Raw genomic sequence first — 16148 nt, forward strand, 5'->3', positions numbered from 1 at the left:
AGGTGTGATCTGTATTCAGAATCTCTTATTCTTCCTGATTTAGTTTTGGAAGATTGTGTATTTCTAGGAATTTATCCATTTCTTTCAGGTTGTCCATTTTGTTGGCATATCGTTGTTCATAATATTTTCTTACAATCCTTTACATTTCTTTGGTGTCAGTTGTTATTTCTCTTCTTTCATTCGTGATTTTATCTATTTGGGTCCTTTCTCATTTTTTCTTCATGAGTCTGGTTAAGGTTTGTCATCCTTGTCTATCTTTTTAAAAGAGCCAGCTTTTAGATTCATGAATCTTTTGTACCTTTCTTTAGACTCTATTTAATTTCTTTGTGCTCATATCTTTATTATCTCCATTCTTCTACTCACTGTGAGCTTTGGTGGTTTTTTCTTTTTCAAGTTCCTTTAAGTGTGAAGTTGGATTGTTTATTGGAGCTTTTTCTTGTTTTTTGTTTTTTTGTTTTGTTTTGTTTTTTTGTTTTGTTTTATTTGAAATAGGCCTGTAATGCTATGAATTTCCTTCTAAGGATTGCTTTCCCAGTGTCCCACAGATTTTGTGTGTTCTTGTTTTCATTTGTTTCAAGGTGTCTTTTAATTTCTTCCTTGATCTCATTGTTGACTCACTCATTGTTTAATAGTGTGGTACTAGTTTCCATGTCTTTGTGTATTTTTCAGTGTTGTTCTTGTGAGTGATTTCTAGTTTAATGGCACTGTGTCAGAGAAGGTACTTGATACAATTTCATCTTCTTAAATTTATTGAGATTTGTTTTGTGTCCTAGCATGTAGTTTAGCCTAGAAAACATTCCATATGCACTTGAAAAATATGTATTTTCTGCTGCTTTGGGGTGAAATGCTCTGAAGATATTAAGTCCATTTCATCCAGTATGTTGTTTAAGGCCACTGTCTCATCATTGATTTTCTGTCTGGAAGATCTATCCATTGAAGTCAATGGGGTGTTGAAATCCCCAACTGTGATTGAATTTCTGTCGATATTTCCCTTTATGTCCCTTTAAATATGTGAAGATTTGCTTCACATATTTAGGTGCTCCCATGTTGCATGCATAAATGTTTGCTATGGTTATATCCTCTTGTTGAATTGTTCCCTTTATCATTATGTAGTATTCTTTTTTGTCTCTTTCTATAGCCTTGGTTTTAAAGTCTATTCTGTCAGATATAAGTACTGCTACCCCAGCTTTTTCTTCTTTTCTGTTTGCAGGAAATAATCTTTTCCATTCCTTTACTTTTAATCTGTGTGTGTGTTTCCAAAAGGGGTGGGTCTCTTGGAGGCAAAGATATATATGGTTCTTGTTTTCTTAATCCATTCAGCTACTGTATGTCTTTTACTTGGAGTATTTAAGCCGTTTACATTTAAAGTGAGTATTGATAGATACATATTTAGTGCCATTTTATTGTAGACTAGTTTCCTCCGTTTTTTTTTTTTTCTTTCTCATTTTCTTCTCTTAAAGCCAGTCCTTTTTGTTTCAGTAGTAGTTTGGTGTTATCAAACTCCTTTAGCTTTTTCTTGTCTGGGAAGCTCTTTATTTCTCCTTCAATGTTAAGTGATAGCCTTGCTGGGTAAAGTAGGCCCTTGCTTTTCATCACCTTGACTATTTCATGCCACTCCCTTCTGGCCTGAAATGTTTCTGTGGAGAAATGAGATCACAGTCTGATTGCTGCTCACTTGTATGTAACTTTTCTCCTGTTGTTTTTAGGATTCTCTCCTCTTTAAGCCTTGTCATTTTAATTATGATGTGTCTCAGTGTAGGCCTCTTTGAGTCTAACTTGTTTGGGACTTGCTGAGCTTCCTTAATTTGAGTGTCTTCTTCCCTCACCAGATTTGGAAAGTTTTCAGTCATTATTTCTTCCAAAGTTCATGATTCCTTGCTCGCTCTCTTCTCCTTCTGATCTTCCCATGATGCGGATGTTGTTATGCTTCGTGTTGTCCAAAATGTTTCTTAAGCTCATTTAAATTTTTTTTTCTTTTTGCTCCTCTGCCTGAGTGTTTTTTTTCCTGCCTCATCTTCCAGATACCTAAGCAAGCCTCGCCTTCATCTAAGCTACATTTTATTTCTTCCAGTGTATTATTTCTTTCAGATATTGCATTCTTTATTTGTGACTGGTCTATTTTTATGATATCTATGTCCTCTTTCATGCTGTTGAGTATCCTTATAATCATTACTCTAAATTATCTATCTGATAAATTGCTTGCCTCCATTTCATCTAGTTCTTCTTCTGGAGAATTCTCTTCTTCTTTCATATGCGGTCTGTTTCATTGTCTTCACATTTTTGGCTACTTTTTTGTATTTTCCACCTTAATTGTCACACTGAGCCGTGATACAGCCTCAAGCTGTAATCAGCAGCTTGGCTTAAGCTCCACTGGGTGGGGCAGAGTAATTCCTGTAGGCAGGGCCATTGCTTCCCCTCAGGCTGATGCCACTTGGAGGGAACTGCTATGCCTGATGGCTCCTGCAGTGTGGGGAATGACTCAGCACAGGGATCCTGGCAGCTGTTCCTTCAGTTCTCTCCCCAGAGCCTCCAGCCCCAGACTCTCCTCAAGCTTCTCTAGTGCACTCTGCTCTCCCTCTGCCAGAGCCCAGGGTAAATGGCTGCAAACAAAATTTTGAGACTCTCTGCATCTCCAGCAGTCGCTCCCTAGCAGACAGAAACCCTGCTGCTTTTCACAGCTGGTGGTTACCTGGGTTCCTTTTTAGCTCTGGTGCCATAGGCTTGGGGAGCCCAGCTTGGGGTTTAGACCTCACACTTCTCAGGGGGAACCCCTCAGGAGCTGATATATCCTTCCAGGATTTCAGCTGCTGCCCTCAGAGCCCAGCCAGCCCTCGCTCCTCCTCCATACTCCCTACCAGTCTGGTTGTACTGAAATGGTTTCTTCTGTCTGCCCTGGTTGTAAGCCTTCTCTCCAGCTAGTGTTCAGTTGGTTATTCAAGATGGTTACTGTGCAATTTAGTTGAAATTCCAGATTGGTCCCAGGAGGAAGTTAGTGTAGCTTTTACTTCCTCCTCTGCCATCTTGGATTCTCTGTCTTATAATCAGTAATTATTGGTGACTGATTTAAAATATCCTGTGTAACTTTTTTTTTTTTATGTAAAACATACTGGTCTTATGTAGAGTTTGAGTAAGACAAATGTATGCACCCATGTAACCAATGTCTCTGACAAGATAGAGAGCACTACAGTCACCCTAGGAAACACCCGTATCCCTTTCCAGTTGGTCTCCTGCACCCACAACCACTATTCTTATTTTTGATCCCATGTATTAGTTTTACCTGTTCATGATCTTTGTGTAAATGGAGTCATGCATTTACACAAATGCATGACCTTTGTGCCTGACTTCTGTAACTCAACATACTGTTTTTGAGATCTGTAGATGCATAACTTTCAACAGCATTAATATTCTCATAAATATTTCTCATAACTTACTTAAAATATAGTACTGTCCCGGCTGGTATGGCTCAGTGGATTGAGCACCAGCCCACGAACCAAGAGGTTGCCATATCCAATTCTGTGGTACATCATTCATATGTTGCAGTGTTTGCTCACCACCCAGAATCCAGTGTCCCTCTGTCATCACAGAACAAAGGATTTTTCTTAGTTTTCTGGGACTGTGAATTCACTGTATTACAGCTAGATGTATCATCACTAAAATATCTGCATATACATTAAGTTGAAAATGTGTGTTTAAAGACGTGATCAAATATCAGCCATATATCTTTAACTGTATTTATTCTGTAAAGCAAGATTGTTTTTAATAAAGTGTTTTCTATTAGCATACAGTAAGGGCAGTTTTATCCTTTTTTGCTTTTGTGTATTTTCCAGACACATAGACTAAATTAAATGTTTAATTTTTCTTTTATATTGTATGTTTTAATAGAAATAAAATTAGCTGTCTTCAGTATGAACTTGGGATGAGGGCAATAAGAAATCCTATTGTTTCCAGCCTCCACTAAGATGAACTGGCAGTGTGTCAGGAAAGTTCCCAGTATGGAGCAGTTTTATTACAATTCAGTACAATTGGTTCTTGCATAACCTTTACAAAATCATACATAAAACATTCTCATCTATATAAATAAAAATCACCCACACACTTTATTAATAGCTTTGTTCACTTTTTTCCTGGGACTTGTGCTGCATGTTCCTACTGTGCCCCCTTTTTTTAGTCTTTTTTGAAAGATAACTTTCTCTAAGCCTTCTTAAAAGCAAAAAGGTTAGGTAATATTAGGATATTATAAAATAATACAAGTGTAAGATAACTCTCGATAATTCCTAGTAGACACAGATCTCTTGCTTGATCAGGTGCTAGAACTGGAACTAGTGTCTCTTAAGTGTTCTTTCCATTTAAGGGGCAAGGAGTGGCTTTTTGACTAAATATAGTCAGTTTAACAGAAAGAAGGTTGCACTTTCATGGTAAGAATTATAGTGTATTTTATTTGTGAATGCTGAGGGGTTTCTTTTAAAACACATTTTTAAGGTTATACCGCTGTTCTTATAACTATAGTAAACACATGGTGGACGCCGGAATGTAGCAGGTTAGAGGCTCAGCCTTTTTTCCATAGTCTGGTCCATTAGCCAAAAATGTGTGTATTTTCACGTATCATTTCCTGAATTCAAACTTCAGAAGACTTTCTATATATTCCCCCAAAATATATGTTATAAATACCAAAATAATTTAGTAATAAGCCTCTAGATCTAACTATAAATTTATAGAAAATATAAGTGCTAGAAGAACATATTAAATGGCATTACTATTCAGAATTTTGGGAATTCTACAGGATAAATTACCAATATTCTTCAACAAATAAATAGTACAATAGTAATAGGGGAGAGAGGGAGAGGTGGCTAAATTTTTTAAATTAATAGAGACCTAAAGTGTGTGTGATACATCAATAAAAAAGAGAGAGAGGCTTAAAAGATACATGAAACAAATGCAGCATGAGGACCTTGTTTGGATCCTAATCTGAACAGTTACTAAAAGGTGCTTTTGAGCCCAGGCCGGGTGACTTGGTTGATTGAGCACCATCCCATACACCGAAAGGTTGCAAGGTTGATCCCTGGTCCAGGCGCATATGGGGCTGATGTTTTTTCTCTTCCATCGATGTTTCTCTCTCTGTCTCTGTTTCTCTCTCTGTTTCTCTCTCTCTCTAAAAATCAATAAACATGTCCTCGGGTGAGGATTTAAAAAAAGAAAAGATACTTTTGAGACTGCTAGGGGAATCTGAGTGTTGACTAGATATTTGATGGTATTTTAAAACTATTGATAGGTGTATTAAAAGTGTTGGGGGTTTTACCTTTAAGACATAATCCTTATTTGTTAGTGATTTATAAATCTGACATTTATTAAAAATACTCTATCAAAAAGGAAATAGAAAGTTGGGGGTTAGTAGATAAAATAAGAATGGCAAAATATTAATAATTGTTGACGATGTGTGATGAGTACATAAGGCTCATTACATTATCTTCTCTAGGTTGGAAATTTTCCATAATATAAAGTTATTAAAATACGTATACACACACATTGACAATGAGAAGGAAAAATTGATCACCACTGTAATAGCAAACAAAACTATATTCATTTTAGGAATAGCCATTCAGCAAACAGTACCCATCCATACTGTTCAGCAGACAGTACCCATCCTATAAATTAATGTCTTAAATTTGATGGAGAGAAAGGCATTTCTGATACAGTCTTACCTAACCCAGAACTCAGCGCCCTCTCTTCACCCACTGAATACCATAAAATTATAGAAGGTAATTCTTTATTTGAAAGGAGTGATAAACTTTGAGTGGAAGACACATCTGTCCTTGTGCTTGCAATGAAATACAGAAAGTCTCTTTGCCCTTAGCATTCATTAGTCTTCCTCCTGTGCTATTGTGGGATTGACATGGGACTGCTATCCTCTTAATTGACGTCGGTGGTATAGCCTAATGGCTAAAACCTCCCATATTATCCTTAGATAAAAATACCTATTTTACTTCAGAACCTTTTTTTACCTTCAGTTGCTGTTGCTTAGTTCTATAAAAATGAACACTCTCAATGAATAGATTAAAGCCTTTGCAAACATAATTTTGTACAACATAATTCACCTTTTGGGGTTTTTTTTTTCTCTGAGACACACTGACTTCTTGGAATTTTTCTAGTAAAAAATAGTTGGATTAATCAGGACACAGAACTGGATACCATAGTCATAATCAGTACTTTGGTGCTTACCCAGATCACAGCAAAGAAACTGCAAAATTCATGAGTGTTGAAAACATTTTCTTTAGTGGGCCTGATTTTGTAAGTTGAAACATTAGTTTTCATGGTATAGAGGCTTAACTTATGCTGGCCTACAGAATCTAGAAAGGAGCCCTCATAAAGTCAACATTTTAAAATAAGTGCCCTTTTTCTGGATTACTTAGAATTATTCTGCCATAGCCAATTTAAGAGCAAACCAAACATTCCTGTGTTCAAACTCCAGCTGTAATGTAAAGTATTGAAATGCAATACATAAAAGAGATGGTTTTACATTTAAACATATGTAAAGTGTTTTTTCAATATATCTATATAATCTATTATATCAAGCAATTTTTAGTTCTCTAAGAGTCGTTTTTATCAAATTAACTCCAGCTACTGTCGTAATAACATGGAAATATAGAGATATCTTACTAAGTATATCTTAATTAAATCTGACTTGTCACATCTACTAAATTCAGAAATTTTGATGATGGGAGAAGTTTTAAGTACAAAAATAATGTATATGAATAAGACAGGATTTTGAAAAATGTTACAACTGCCCTGACCAGTATGGCTCATTTGGTTGGGTGTCGTCCCGCAAAGCGCCGGTTTGGTCCTAGTCCGGGCACATGCCTGGGCTGCAGCCTGGTCCCCGTCCAGGCCCATGAAAGGGGCAAGCAACAGGTGTTTCTCCCCCTCAGTCTACTCCTCCCGTCCCCTCTCGCTAAGAATAAATAAATTAAATCTTTTTTTTAGATGTTACTACTAAGGGTATTTTTTAATTATGAAGGATAGATCATAAGGTAATTATAAAAGCTTTATAGCTACCGGCAAAAATCATGGTTACTATTTATTGAGTACTGTTTGCCAGGTATAAAATACTAAGCACTATATTTTATAGTCTTACAACGCAGAAGTCTGTGCTAAGCATATGTACTACACAGAAATCAGTTGAAGTTTTGAAGAAATATGAATGGTAGGAGATTAGTGTTTCTTTCGTACTCTGGATACTCTCTGTCAGATTGAGGGGAGAGGTAATTTTTCTGAAGTAATTAAAAGCGCTGTAATAAAAATGTGGAACAAAAAGATAAAAATAAAGTGTAAAAAAGCATGTTTTCTAAAACATCTTATTAAAATCACCCATCTTCTGATGAAATTAGTAACCTCTTTTCATAATGGCCAAGGTCTTTGGCTCTTTACTAGAGTGCTTTTTATCTTTATTCTTAGCATGTTTGTCGTCTGAATTCATCTGACATCTAAAATAGTTGTTGACAATGAAATGTAGTTTTGATACTTCAGAAAAGACATTTTCTAATTTATAAAATTAGGTTTCTGTGTGTGAAATTTAAGAAGCCAACAAAGTGAACACTATCTAATTAATTTAAACTTTTTTCAAGATAGCTATATAATCTATTATATCAACTAAATTTTCAGTTCTCTAAGAGTCATTTGTATTCATTGTATTAGGACTTGTATGTCATTTGTAGGCAACTAGTACTAATATTTAAAATTCAATTTTAAGGTTTTATTATCAATATTATCAACCACATTGAATAATCAAAGTGTTATTAAAGTAATCCCTCATGCATGTGAATAAATGAACATGCATGATGGACCCACGAGTGGAGCCAAGAGGGGGTGGGATTGAGGGTGGGAGGTCGGCATGGGTAGGGTGGGGGAAAGTAGTGGTGGGATAATGGAGATAACTGTATTTGAACATTAATTAAAATTAAAAAATAAAAATAAAGTAATCCATTGGAATTAAAGATCTTGTATAAAAGAAAAAAATCCAACATTGTTGTAAAATAAAATCTTAATTAAATGAGATGCTGCTTCATGATGTTTTTGTTTGTTTTGTTTTCAACTAAGTAAGGCTTTTTCCCCAGTAAATTAAAGCATCACATTATTAGTGACTTCCCATCCTCCAATAATAGCCATCTTTTGCCCTCTTATCTGCCTGATACCTACAGCCAGCTTTCAGTTGCTCTTTGGTAACATGAATAAAGGTAGAGTCCCACAGAGTTCAGTAAAAGGTACTTACCTACACCTGAGCTCTGTGACCAAACTTTTACCAAAGATGCTACTGACAAGTGAACAGGTTGGAATTGTATTGCCTTTTGTCCTCTGTGGTAACATATAAGTAAACAGTCAATAAAGCAGTAAAAAGACAGATAGATGAAGCACTTAATTCAAACTAGAGAATCAGTGTCTGAATGTTTCTGTATCCCCCACCTCCTTCATGAAGTTGTTTGCAGGAATTGTCTTATTCTTCCTTGTATTCCAGATACATCACCCAGTATCATTCATTTAAGCCAGTGTAGATAGATGATTTAGGCCAGAAACTTTAATAGCTTCCATGAACTATTGTCATTATTTACTACCTGCAGGGAAAACAAAATGAAACTGGAAAGAGTCTCACCTCTCTTATGTAAACCTAATAATGTTTGAGGGAAGATCTCAGATGTTTAAATTTTTGTTTTTTAATTATATCTACCTTTATTTCATATTATTTATCTTTAGTATATATTATGTGACCAAAAAGCAGCTCACTTTTTAGTTCAGGATTTTGCAATGGTGGAAATAGCAGCTTGTGAAAAATGTAACACATACAAACCTATCACCAGTCTAAAACTGCTGTTACCAACCCCACACCAATAACTAGGAATTTCAAGCTCTGGAGGTATACACATGTGTGTGAGTACACACATGCGAGCACACATGTGAAATTAACTGAAATAGAAACCAAACCCATAGTGCTTGCGTGGGAGTGAGTGTGTGTGTTGTTGATAATTATCACCCACAGCGCAATGTACTCAGTATTAAATACTGATAAATAATGGTGAGGAACTTTGAATTGGAAAGTGGAATAATAAATTGGTTGTGTACCTTTAAAGGTATCTCTTTTAAATTGAATTCTTACTAAAATAACTATTAAAAGTTTAACTGCAGTTTTTGTTACCATTTTGCTTTGATTTATACTAAAGCTACCACACAGATAGCATCTAAATGTCTTTTTCTCTCTGACAAAGTTACATAAGAGAATCCGTTAGCACGTAAAGAAAAATGCAATTATTTTCTATTCTGAATCTCCAGACTACTGTTTTAGAAAATCATATCTGATTATTTGCTCAGCAGAAGATTATTGAGTTGATTTAGCTGTGATTTTACTTAACAAAGCTTCAACTGCATTCCTACTGTGGAGTCCGAAAAAGGTAGAGACATACAAATGATACATTCAAACTGTGATTTTTGTGAGCAGGGCCATCGATGCACCCCTCGGAGCTAATAGCGGAGATGAGAAACAGTGGGTTTGCGCTGAAACGAAATGTGCTGGGGAGAAACTTGACCGCAAATGATCCATCACAGGTAATGATCTTTTTATCAGTAAGCTGAAAATGTCTATAAATCTAAATGTGATTGCTTGTGAATTGCTACTTAATGTTTTCCAATATGCATATATCTGTAGGAAAGCAAAATAGAGCAAAGAAAATGACTAAAATGTATTTTGATTTTGCTTCTTTATTATTTTAACTTAAATGAGAAATTGTTTTTAAACCTATATTTTAATAAATGAAACTGCTCCTCTGGGTTTATGTGCATGAAATGTCAAACTAAACTGGTGATAAGGTTGTGTTTTCCTTCCTGCTAACTTATCCCTGAAGTGGCATTAAATAGAATCAATAGGAAGAAATATATAAAAGAAAACTAAAAAATACAGAAAGTGTTTTAAATATTAATTTATTTAACTGTACATAGATCCAGAAAATGGTTGAGTTTAAAGGGTTGTAGTATCCTAATACAAACCATTTATTTTATTAAATGTGGAAACTGGAGCCCATAGAAATAAAGTGATTTCTCTTAAGTCTTGTGTCTATTTTGAGACAGATGAAACCAAATCCCAGCCTCTCACTGACCTAAACTTGTGCTGTTCTGAAAAGAGGCCCATTACTTTTCAAGCATTACTAAGGATTGTTCACATAACCTAAATGATTATATACTTTTGTTTTTTAATTATATATTTGTATTGTGTGATATATTTGATATGAATTTGCTAATCATATATTTGATGATGTACTATTGAACTTATAAAGGCTAAAATTATGGATGTTTTCATCTTCCCCAAAAGTTAATAACCTTCTTCATTTTAATATTTCATTAAATTTAAAGCAAGACATTTAAACTTGTAAATAATGATATTTACATTCAAACTCAAGAGATAGAAAGTAGAAGCCGTCCTATAAACGTCTGGTCTATGTTTCTGTGACATACTCTTCCTGAGTAAAGTTTGTTATTGCTGGTAAAGCTGTCGTCTTCACCTCTTCATGTCTAATGATACTCCTCAACTTACTTCCTCCCCATGTTCCAGTCCAAAGGTCACACTCATCTGCAATATGTCCCCAGTACAAAATTTCTTATTTATAAATGTTTTCTGTCCTATCCAATAACTTACTTGTCTTACAGTCTAGCAATTTAATGATCTTTGTTGACTCAGGAATATGTTGCAAGTGAAGGTGAAGAAGATCCAGAAGTCGAATTTTTAAAGTCACTAACAACCAAACAAAAACAGAAACTTCTCAGGTAATAAAAAAGTATATATTTAATGGAGTCAATTACTTTTTTTTCACATGTTTCATTTTAGTATCATATTTAACTCTGATTCTAAGATCTCATGAAGGTACTGAAACCGTGTATCACATTCAGCTATACTAACACAATTCTTTCTCTCTGTAATATGACAGTGAATCTAAGATTATATACTCAGGTTGCACCACAGAAAAAACACGGCACTTTTCAGAACATTTAATTTGGAAATAGATTGATTTGTAGGTTTTACTTGTTATAGTAGATTTGTATATGTCTGTAGGTTATTCTTAGAAAATATTTTTTGGCCATGTATTTCTCTTTTTATATTTTATAAGATTTTATGAGGAATGCTGAAAAATGCTTAAATTTAAATTAAAAATGAATCTTGTTAAACATACTACCTCTGGGTTAAAGAGCCAAGAAGTGTCTGCTGAGTCCAATAGAGGGAGCTCATGATGCTCCTGTGTGTGGAGTTTTAACAATGGCTGGACAGAACCCAGTGAAAGACATTTTTATTTCAGAGTAATTCAGACAAATCATGTAAACGAGCTTCTCTTCTGAGAATGTGAAGTACTCTCTAGAAATTCAGAATGCCTTAATAAAATTATTCTAATTATTTATAAATCTAAACAATTGTTGAAAACCAGTATGTGATTATTTAATTTTATATAACTAAACAGTATAAAAAATGTAAAGTGTGTTCTTATTCAGAATTTCTGGAAAATACGCTCTTGAATTTTGATCATGTAATATTGATTAGTATTTATATAGTTGAACATAGTACATACAAGAAATTAATTTTTTATCTGATTATAGTTCTGTACTTGAATTTGCAGTAGATACAATTAATGCATGTTCCAAACCTTCTTTAAGTCATGATGACCATTTATTTGAAGTGCTATATAATTTAAATTCTGATTCAGTAAGAATTTTTTAATAGACATCACTATTAAGCAAAGTATAGTGAGAGACCTGACTTAATGTATTTAATTTTTAATTTAAATTTAATGTATATATGACATGAATAGTTTAAGAGGAAGAAAGTTATCTGTCATTTAATAAAGTATATGTATTTAGTACCACTTTACTAGCTGCTAAGAAAATATATTGTCTATTCAGAATTTTATACTAGTCTATGAAAGGACTACTTTTAGTCTGTGACTTTTTTTCCCAATAACAGGAAATTGGATCGACTTGAGAAGAAAAAAAAGAAAAAGAGAAAAGAGAGAAAAAAGAAAAAGCTTCAGAAGAGCAGAAATAAACACAAAAAACATAAAAAATCCTCCTCTTCTTCCTCCTCTTCCTCCTCCTCTTCTTCCTCCTCTTCTTCTTCCTGTAGTGAGACTTCAGAAAGCAGCAGTGAGACTGATAACAAAGAAAAAAAAATACAAAAAAAAAGAAAGAAAAACAAATGTTCAAGGAGTAAAAACAGTGATACAGAAGAAAAGGACAAGCAGAGGAAGAGAAAACTTTATGAAGAACTTTCTAGCAATCGCTATAACAAGGAAAAAGCCAAGGAAGAGCCTAGATTTTTAAAACAAGAGCGTTCTAGGGAGACTAGCAGATGGAGTCATTCTGATTTTGACAGAAAGTCCAGAAGCCATAACCACAGCCCAGAGAAGAGAGGATCTGAAAGAAATGAGAGGAGCAGCAGGAGCCGGCACAGAGATGAGAGGAGCAGGAGAAGCCGGAGCAGAAGTCACAGTAGTTACAAGCAAAGGGAAATAAGAAAACGGCCACAGCGAAGTCCCAGTGAAGAGCAGAATAGAAGAGATGACACCAGAAGCCATGACACAGAAAAGGAAAAATGCAGAGAGAATGAAGCAGAAGTAGAGAGTAAAGAGAGACCGCATGTGACAGTTACCTGAGAATAAAAATATCTCCACTTCCTTATTGAATACCTTTAGCAAGGGCTAATATGTACTATTGTCTTCCTAATAAAAAAAAAGCTCTATTTTAATTCTCCATCTCTGTGAACTGTCAATATTAAGTATAAAACTACATGAGTCTCATAAGAATGAACTTTGCAAATATTTGTAAGTACTCTATTTTGGAGCTATAAAAATATTTTCTGTTGATAAGTGATTCTTGTGCCCTCTGTACTAGATAAAAATCCCATATAACTCTGTGACATTTTCTTTGTTCTGAAATAGCATTAAAAGAATGATAGTACAATTGAATGAGTATAATTTATTTCTTTAAAACTTTTTTAAAGTCTTTATTTTTTTTAGTTACTGATTTTAGAGAAAAACATCCATTTGTTGTTCCACTTATTTGTACACTCATTGGTTGATTCTTGTCTGTGCCCTGACTGCAGTTCGAATCTGCAGCCTTGGTGAATTGGAACTGGTGCTCCAGTCAACTGAATTCCTTTCAGGGGATCACCTTTCAGGTGATATATTAATTTTCTATGCCGCCATGACAAATTACCTCAAACTTGATACAAAAAAATATTCTACAGTTCCTAGAGATCTGAAGTCTAAAAGTGTTCTCACCAGGGTAAGATCAAGGTGTCAGCAGGGTTGGTTCTTTCTGGAAGCCCTAAAGAAAAACCATTTGCTCACCTATTACAGCTTCCAGGGGATGCGTGCTTTGCTTGGCTCCTGGCCCCTTGCGTCTTCAAAGCTAACAAAGGCAAATCACTGTGACACTGACATTCTGCCTTCCTCTTCTACTTTTAAGGACCCTTGTGATTATAATGGGCCCACCAGGAGAATCATCCTGTTTTAAAATCAGCTGATTTGTAAATCTTAATTCCCTTTTGCCATGTAATCTAACATATTCACAGGTTTCAAGGATCAGGATGTGTATATCCTTAAAGAACCTTAAGTAGTGTATCCTTATTCTACTTAACCACAGATGGTCCTTCTACTACTGGCATACTGCTATTAAAGAATTTACGTCTAAGGTTAAGCACTTATGTAATGTCACAAATGAACCAATGTGAATTATTCAGATATATTTCATAAGTGTAAAAGGTATATTTAAACTTAACTGCAGATTTTCCCCTTGTGTTTCAAAGGATCTGGTAATAGGAAACTGTAGAAAAAATCAGCACAAATTACAAGTAACATTCAATGCCAAAATATATATACAAAACATCATGGACACAGGTATTTTTATCAGGGTTCCACATTTTTTAAACATCTGTTATATAATATAGTACAAATATTTTTAAAGATTATTTATTTATTCTTAGAAAGGCAGGGAAGGGAAAGAGAGAAACATCAATGTGTGGTTGCTTCTTATGCACCCACTAGTGGAGACCTTGCCTGAAACCCAGGCATGTACCCTGACTGGGAATCGACCCTGAGACATCTTTGGTTTGCAAGCTGGAACTCAATCCACTGAGCCACACCAGCCAGAGCTACAGAACAAATATTGATTAGATTGTTTTGAGGGGTGGCATAATTTTGTAGATTCTGTAAAAAAGTGTAAAAGAGGAGGTAAACAAAAGCACTCCACATAGGATTTATATGGCTTTGTCTTGTAAATGCACACACAAATGCCCTCTGATTTAGGAGGAAAGGTGTAAGCAACTCTATTTAGGTTTTTAGAGAATTAGTGTGGAAGAATTTGAATTCCCTTTACATTATTCTTTAATAACTTACAGTGCACCTAAAAGATTCCTTCATTTAAAATAAAAAAGCATGCATTTGAAATTGATAAAGACTGCTAATTTACACCTTGAGTTCATCAGTGTTGCATTAATTATTTTCTATCCTATTACTTTTTAGACTTTATAATTTTTATAATGTCAAAACCTATGCAATATCTATTGCCTTAAAAGATTTCTGGAGAGATTGGTGTGTCTCAGTGGATTGATCACGGGCCTGCAAACTGAAAGGTTGCCACTTCGATTCCCAATCAGGGCAGCACATGCCTGGGCTGGGGGTGTGACTAATATTTCCCTCTCTGTTTCCCTCTCTGCCCCTCTCTCTAAAAATAAATAAATCAAATCTCTAAAATAAGATTTTTGAACCAACACAGGGTCAATGAAGAGCAATGTTGAAATGCATTCTGTGACTTGAAATGAACTTTTAAAATACTATTTTTTACAGTTTTTTCATTTGACTTTCACAAAAGTGTGGTCCTCTTTTATGTGGCCATAGGAATTTTTTAAATCTCTAGTTTAATTATCCTTCATTGTTAAGATTGAAAAAAATATAAAGTGCTACCAACTTATCCATCCAGTGGTGAGAAATATTCCTGTGTATTTGTGGGAGATCAAATTGATTTGCTGTTTGACTTTTAGCCTTGGTCACCTAAGAAGCTAGTGTATCGACCTTGCAAACTTAAAAAACGAAGGAAGGCAAATTCACACACAATCATAAGGTAAGAGCTTTAAAGAGGTTCACCTTGTTCTGCATACTCGACTGATACCAGTAAAAGGAATCAAAAGTGATTTTTTAAATAATGTTAGGCACCAATTCCTTTGCACTTGAAATACAAGGTAAAAACCATAGATAAACCTCATAGTAAAAATGTCTAGCTGTATGCATAAAGAGTCCCCAAAGTACTACTGAAAACCAAAAAGGAATCCTTCAAGTATAATGAAAATGATTCAAGAACAAAAGTCAACGGTGACGTTTTAAACCACAAGAGAAGTCTGATGATATTTGTAATTCTTTTTAGCCTTAATAGAAGTTCATCTAAAGAAGTCTGGGTGTGCCTAGTGACACCTAGTGCCTAGGTGTCCCTATTTGACCAGGGGTCTGGAAACACACTGGGAGTCTTGGTCATTTGGGGGGCACTCCCCTTTTCCCTGGCCTAATATTTAACATAATTTAACACTAGCAGATTAATTCCTGTAGGAGGTGCTGTCGATTTACAAATGGCCAAGAAGGATCAGGTTACTAGGTTAGGACTTGTTTACTGATCTGAATGCTATGTGGTTAGTCATAATTTCATTTAATAAATGTGTCAAAATAAGCAGAGGTTGCTGCAGCAAAGCGGCAGGTCTGCTTACCTTGCAACGCGAAATGGAGATCTTGTTTTGCATCATACGGTTTTAATCTGAAAAAAAGCTGTTTATCTGAAAGGCTTGTGAGACCTGTCTTGCTGTTCTTCCTTGAGGCTGCTGGCTGGTAGTGAATCAGATCGGTCCATGCTGCTGGGAACACTGCATTTTCCAGTTTTAATCACCAAATATTTAATATGCTTTAACATCGAAGCTCAAAGATTTCCAAAATCCACCGGAATCCTTTCTCTCTCCTTACCTAATGACCACTGAGCCCAGGCGCTGGTATAGGCCTCATCCTCCACACTCTGTGCTTGAGAACAGGAAGAAAGCTGCATTTTAACTCACGGAGCTGAGGGATGTTAAGGAATATTTAAGTTTT

The 16148-nt window shown here is 35.1% G+C and overlaps 1 protein-coding gene across 1 annotated transcript in view; it reads left to right on the forward strand.

Moving 5' to 3' along the window:
* The window catches only part of CIRSR (corepressor of RBPJ and splicing regulator), a 46558-nt gene extending 33583 nt beyond the window's left edge, over positions 1-12975 (forward strand). Inside the window, exons 8-10 of the mRNA XM_037044425.1 lie at positions 9482-9588; positions 10715-10800; positions 11987-12975. Coding sequence (XP_036900320.1) covers positions 9482-9588; positions 10715-10800; positions 11987-12674 — 881 coding nt within the window. The 3' untranslated portion in view covers positions 12675-12975. The remainder of the gene's footprint in view (positions 1-9481; positions 9589-10714; positions 10801-11986) is intronic.
* Positions 12976-16148: the final 3173 nt, after the last annotated feature.

The sequence above is a fragment of the Sturnira hondurensis genome, unplaced genomic scaffold (assembly GCF_014824575.4).
Source record: "Sturnira hondurensis isolate 20B ecotype Veracruz unplaced genomic scaffold, ASM1482457v3 Scaffold0004136, whole genome shotgun sequence".
In the NCBI taxonomy this organism is placed as follows: domain Eukaryota; kingdom Metazoa; phylum Chordata; class Mammalia; order Chiroptera; family Phyllostomidae; genus Sturnira; species Sturnira hondurensis.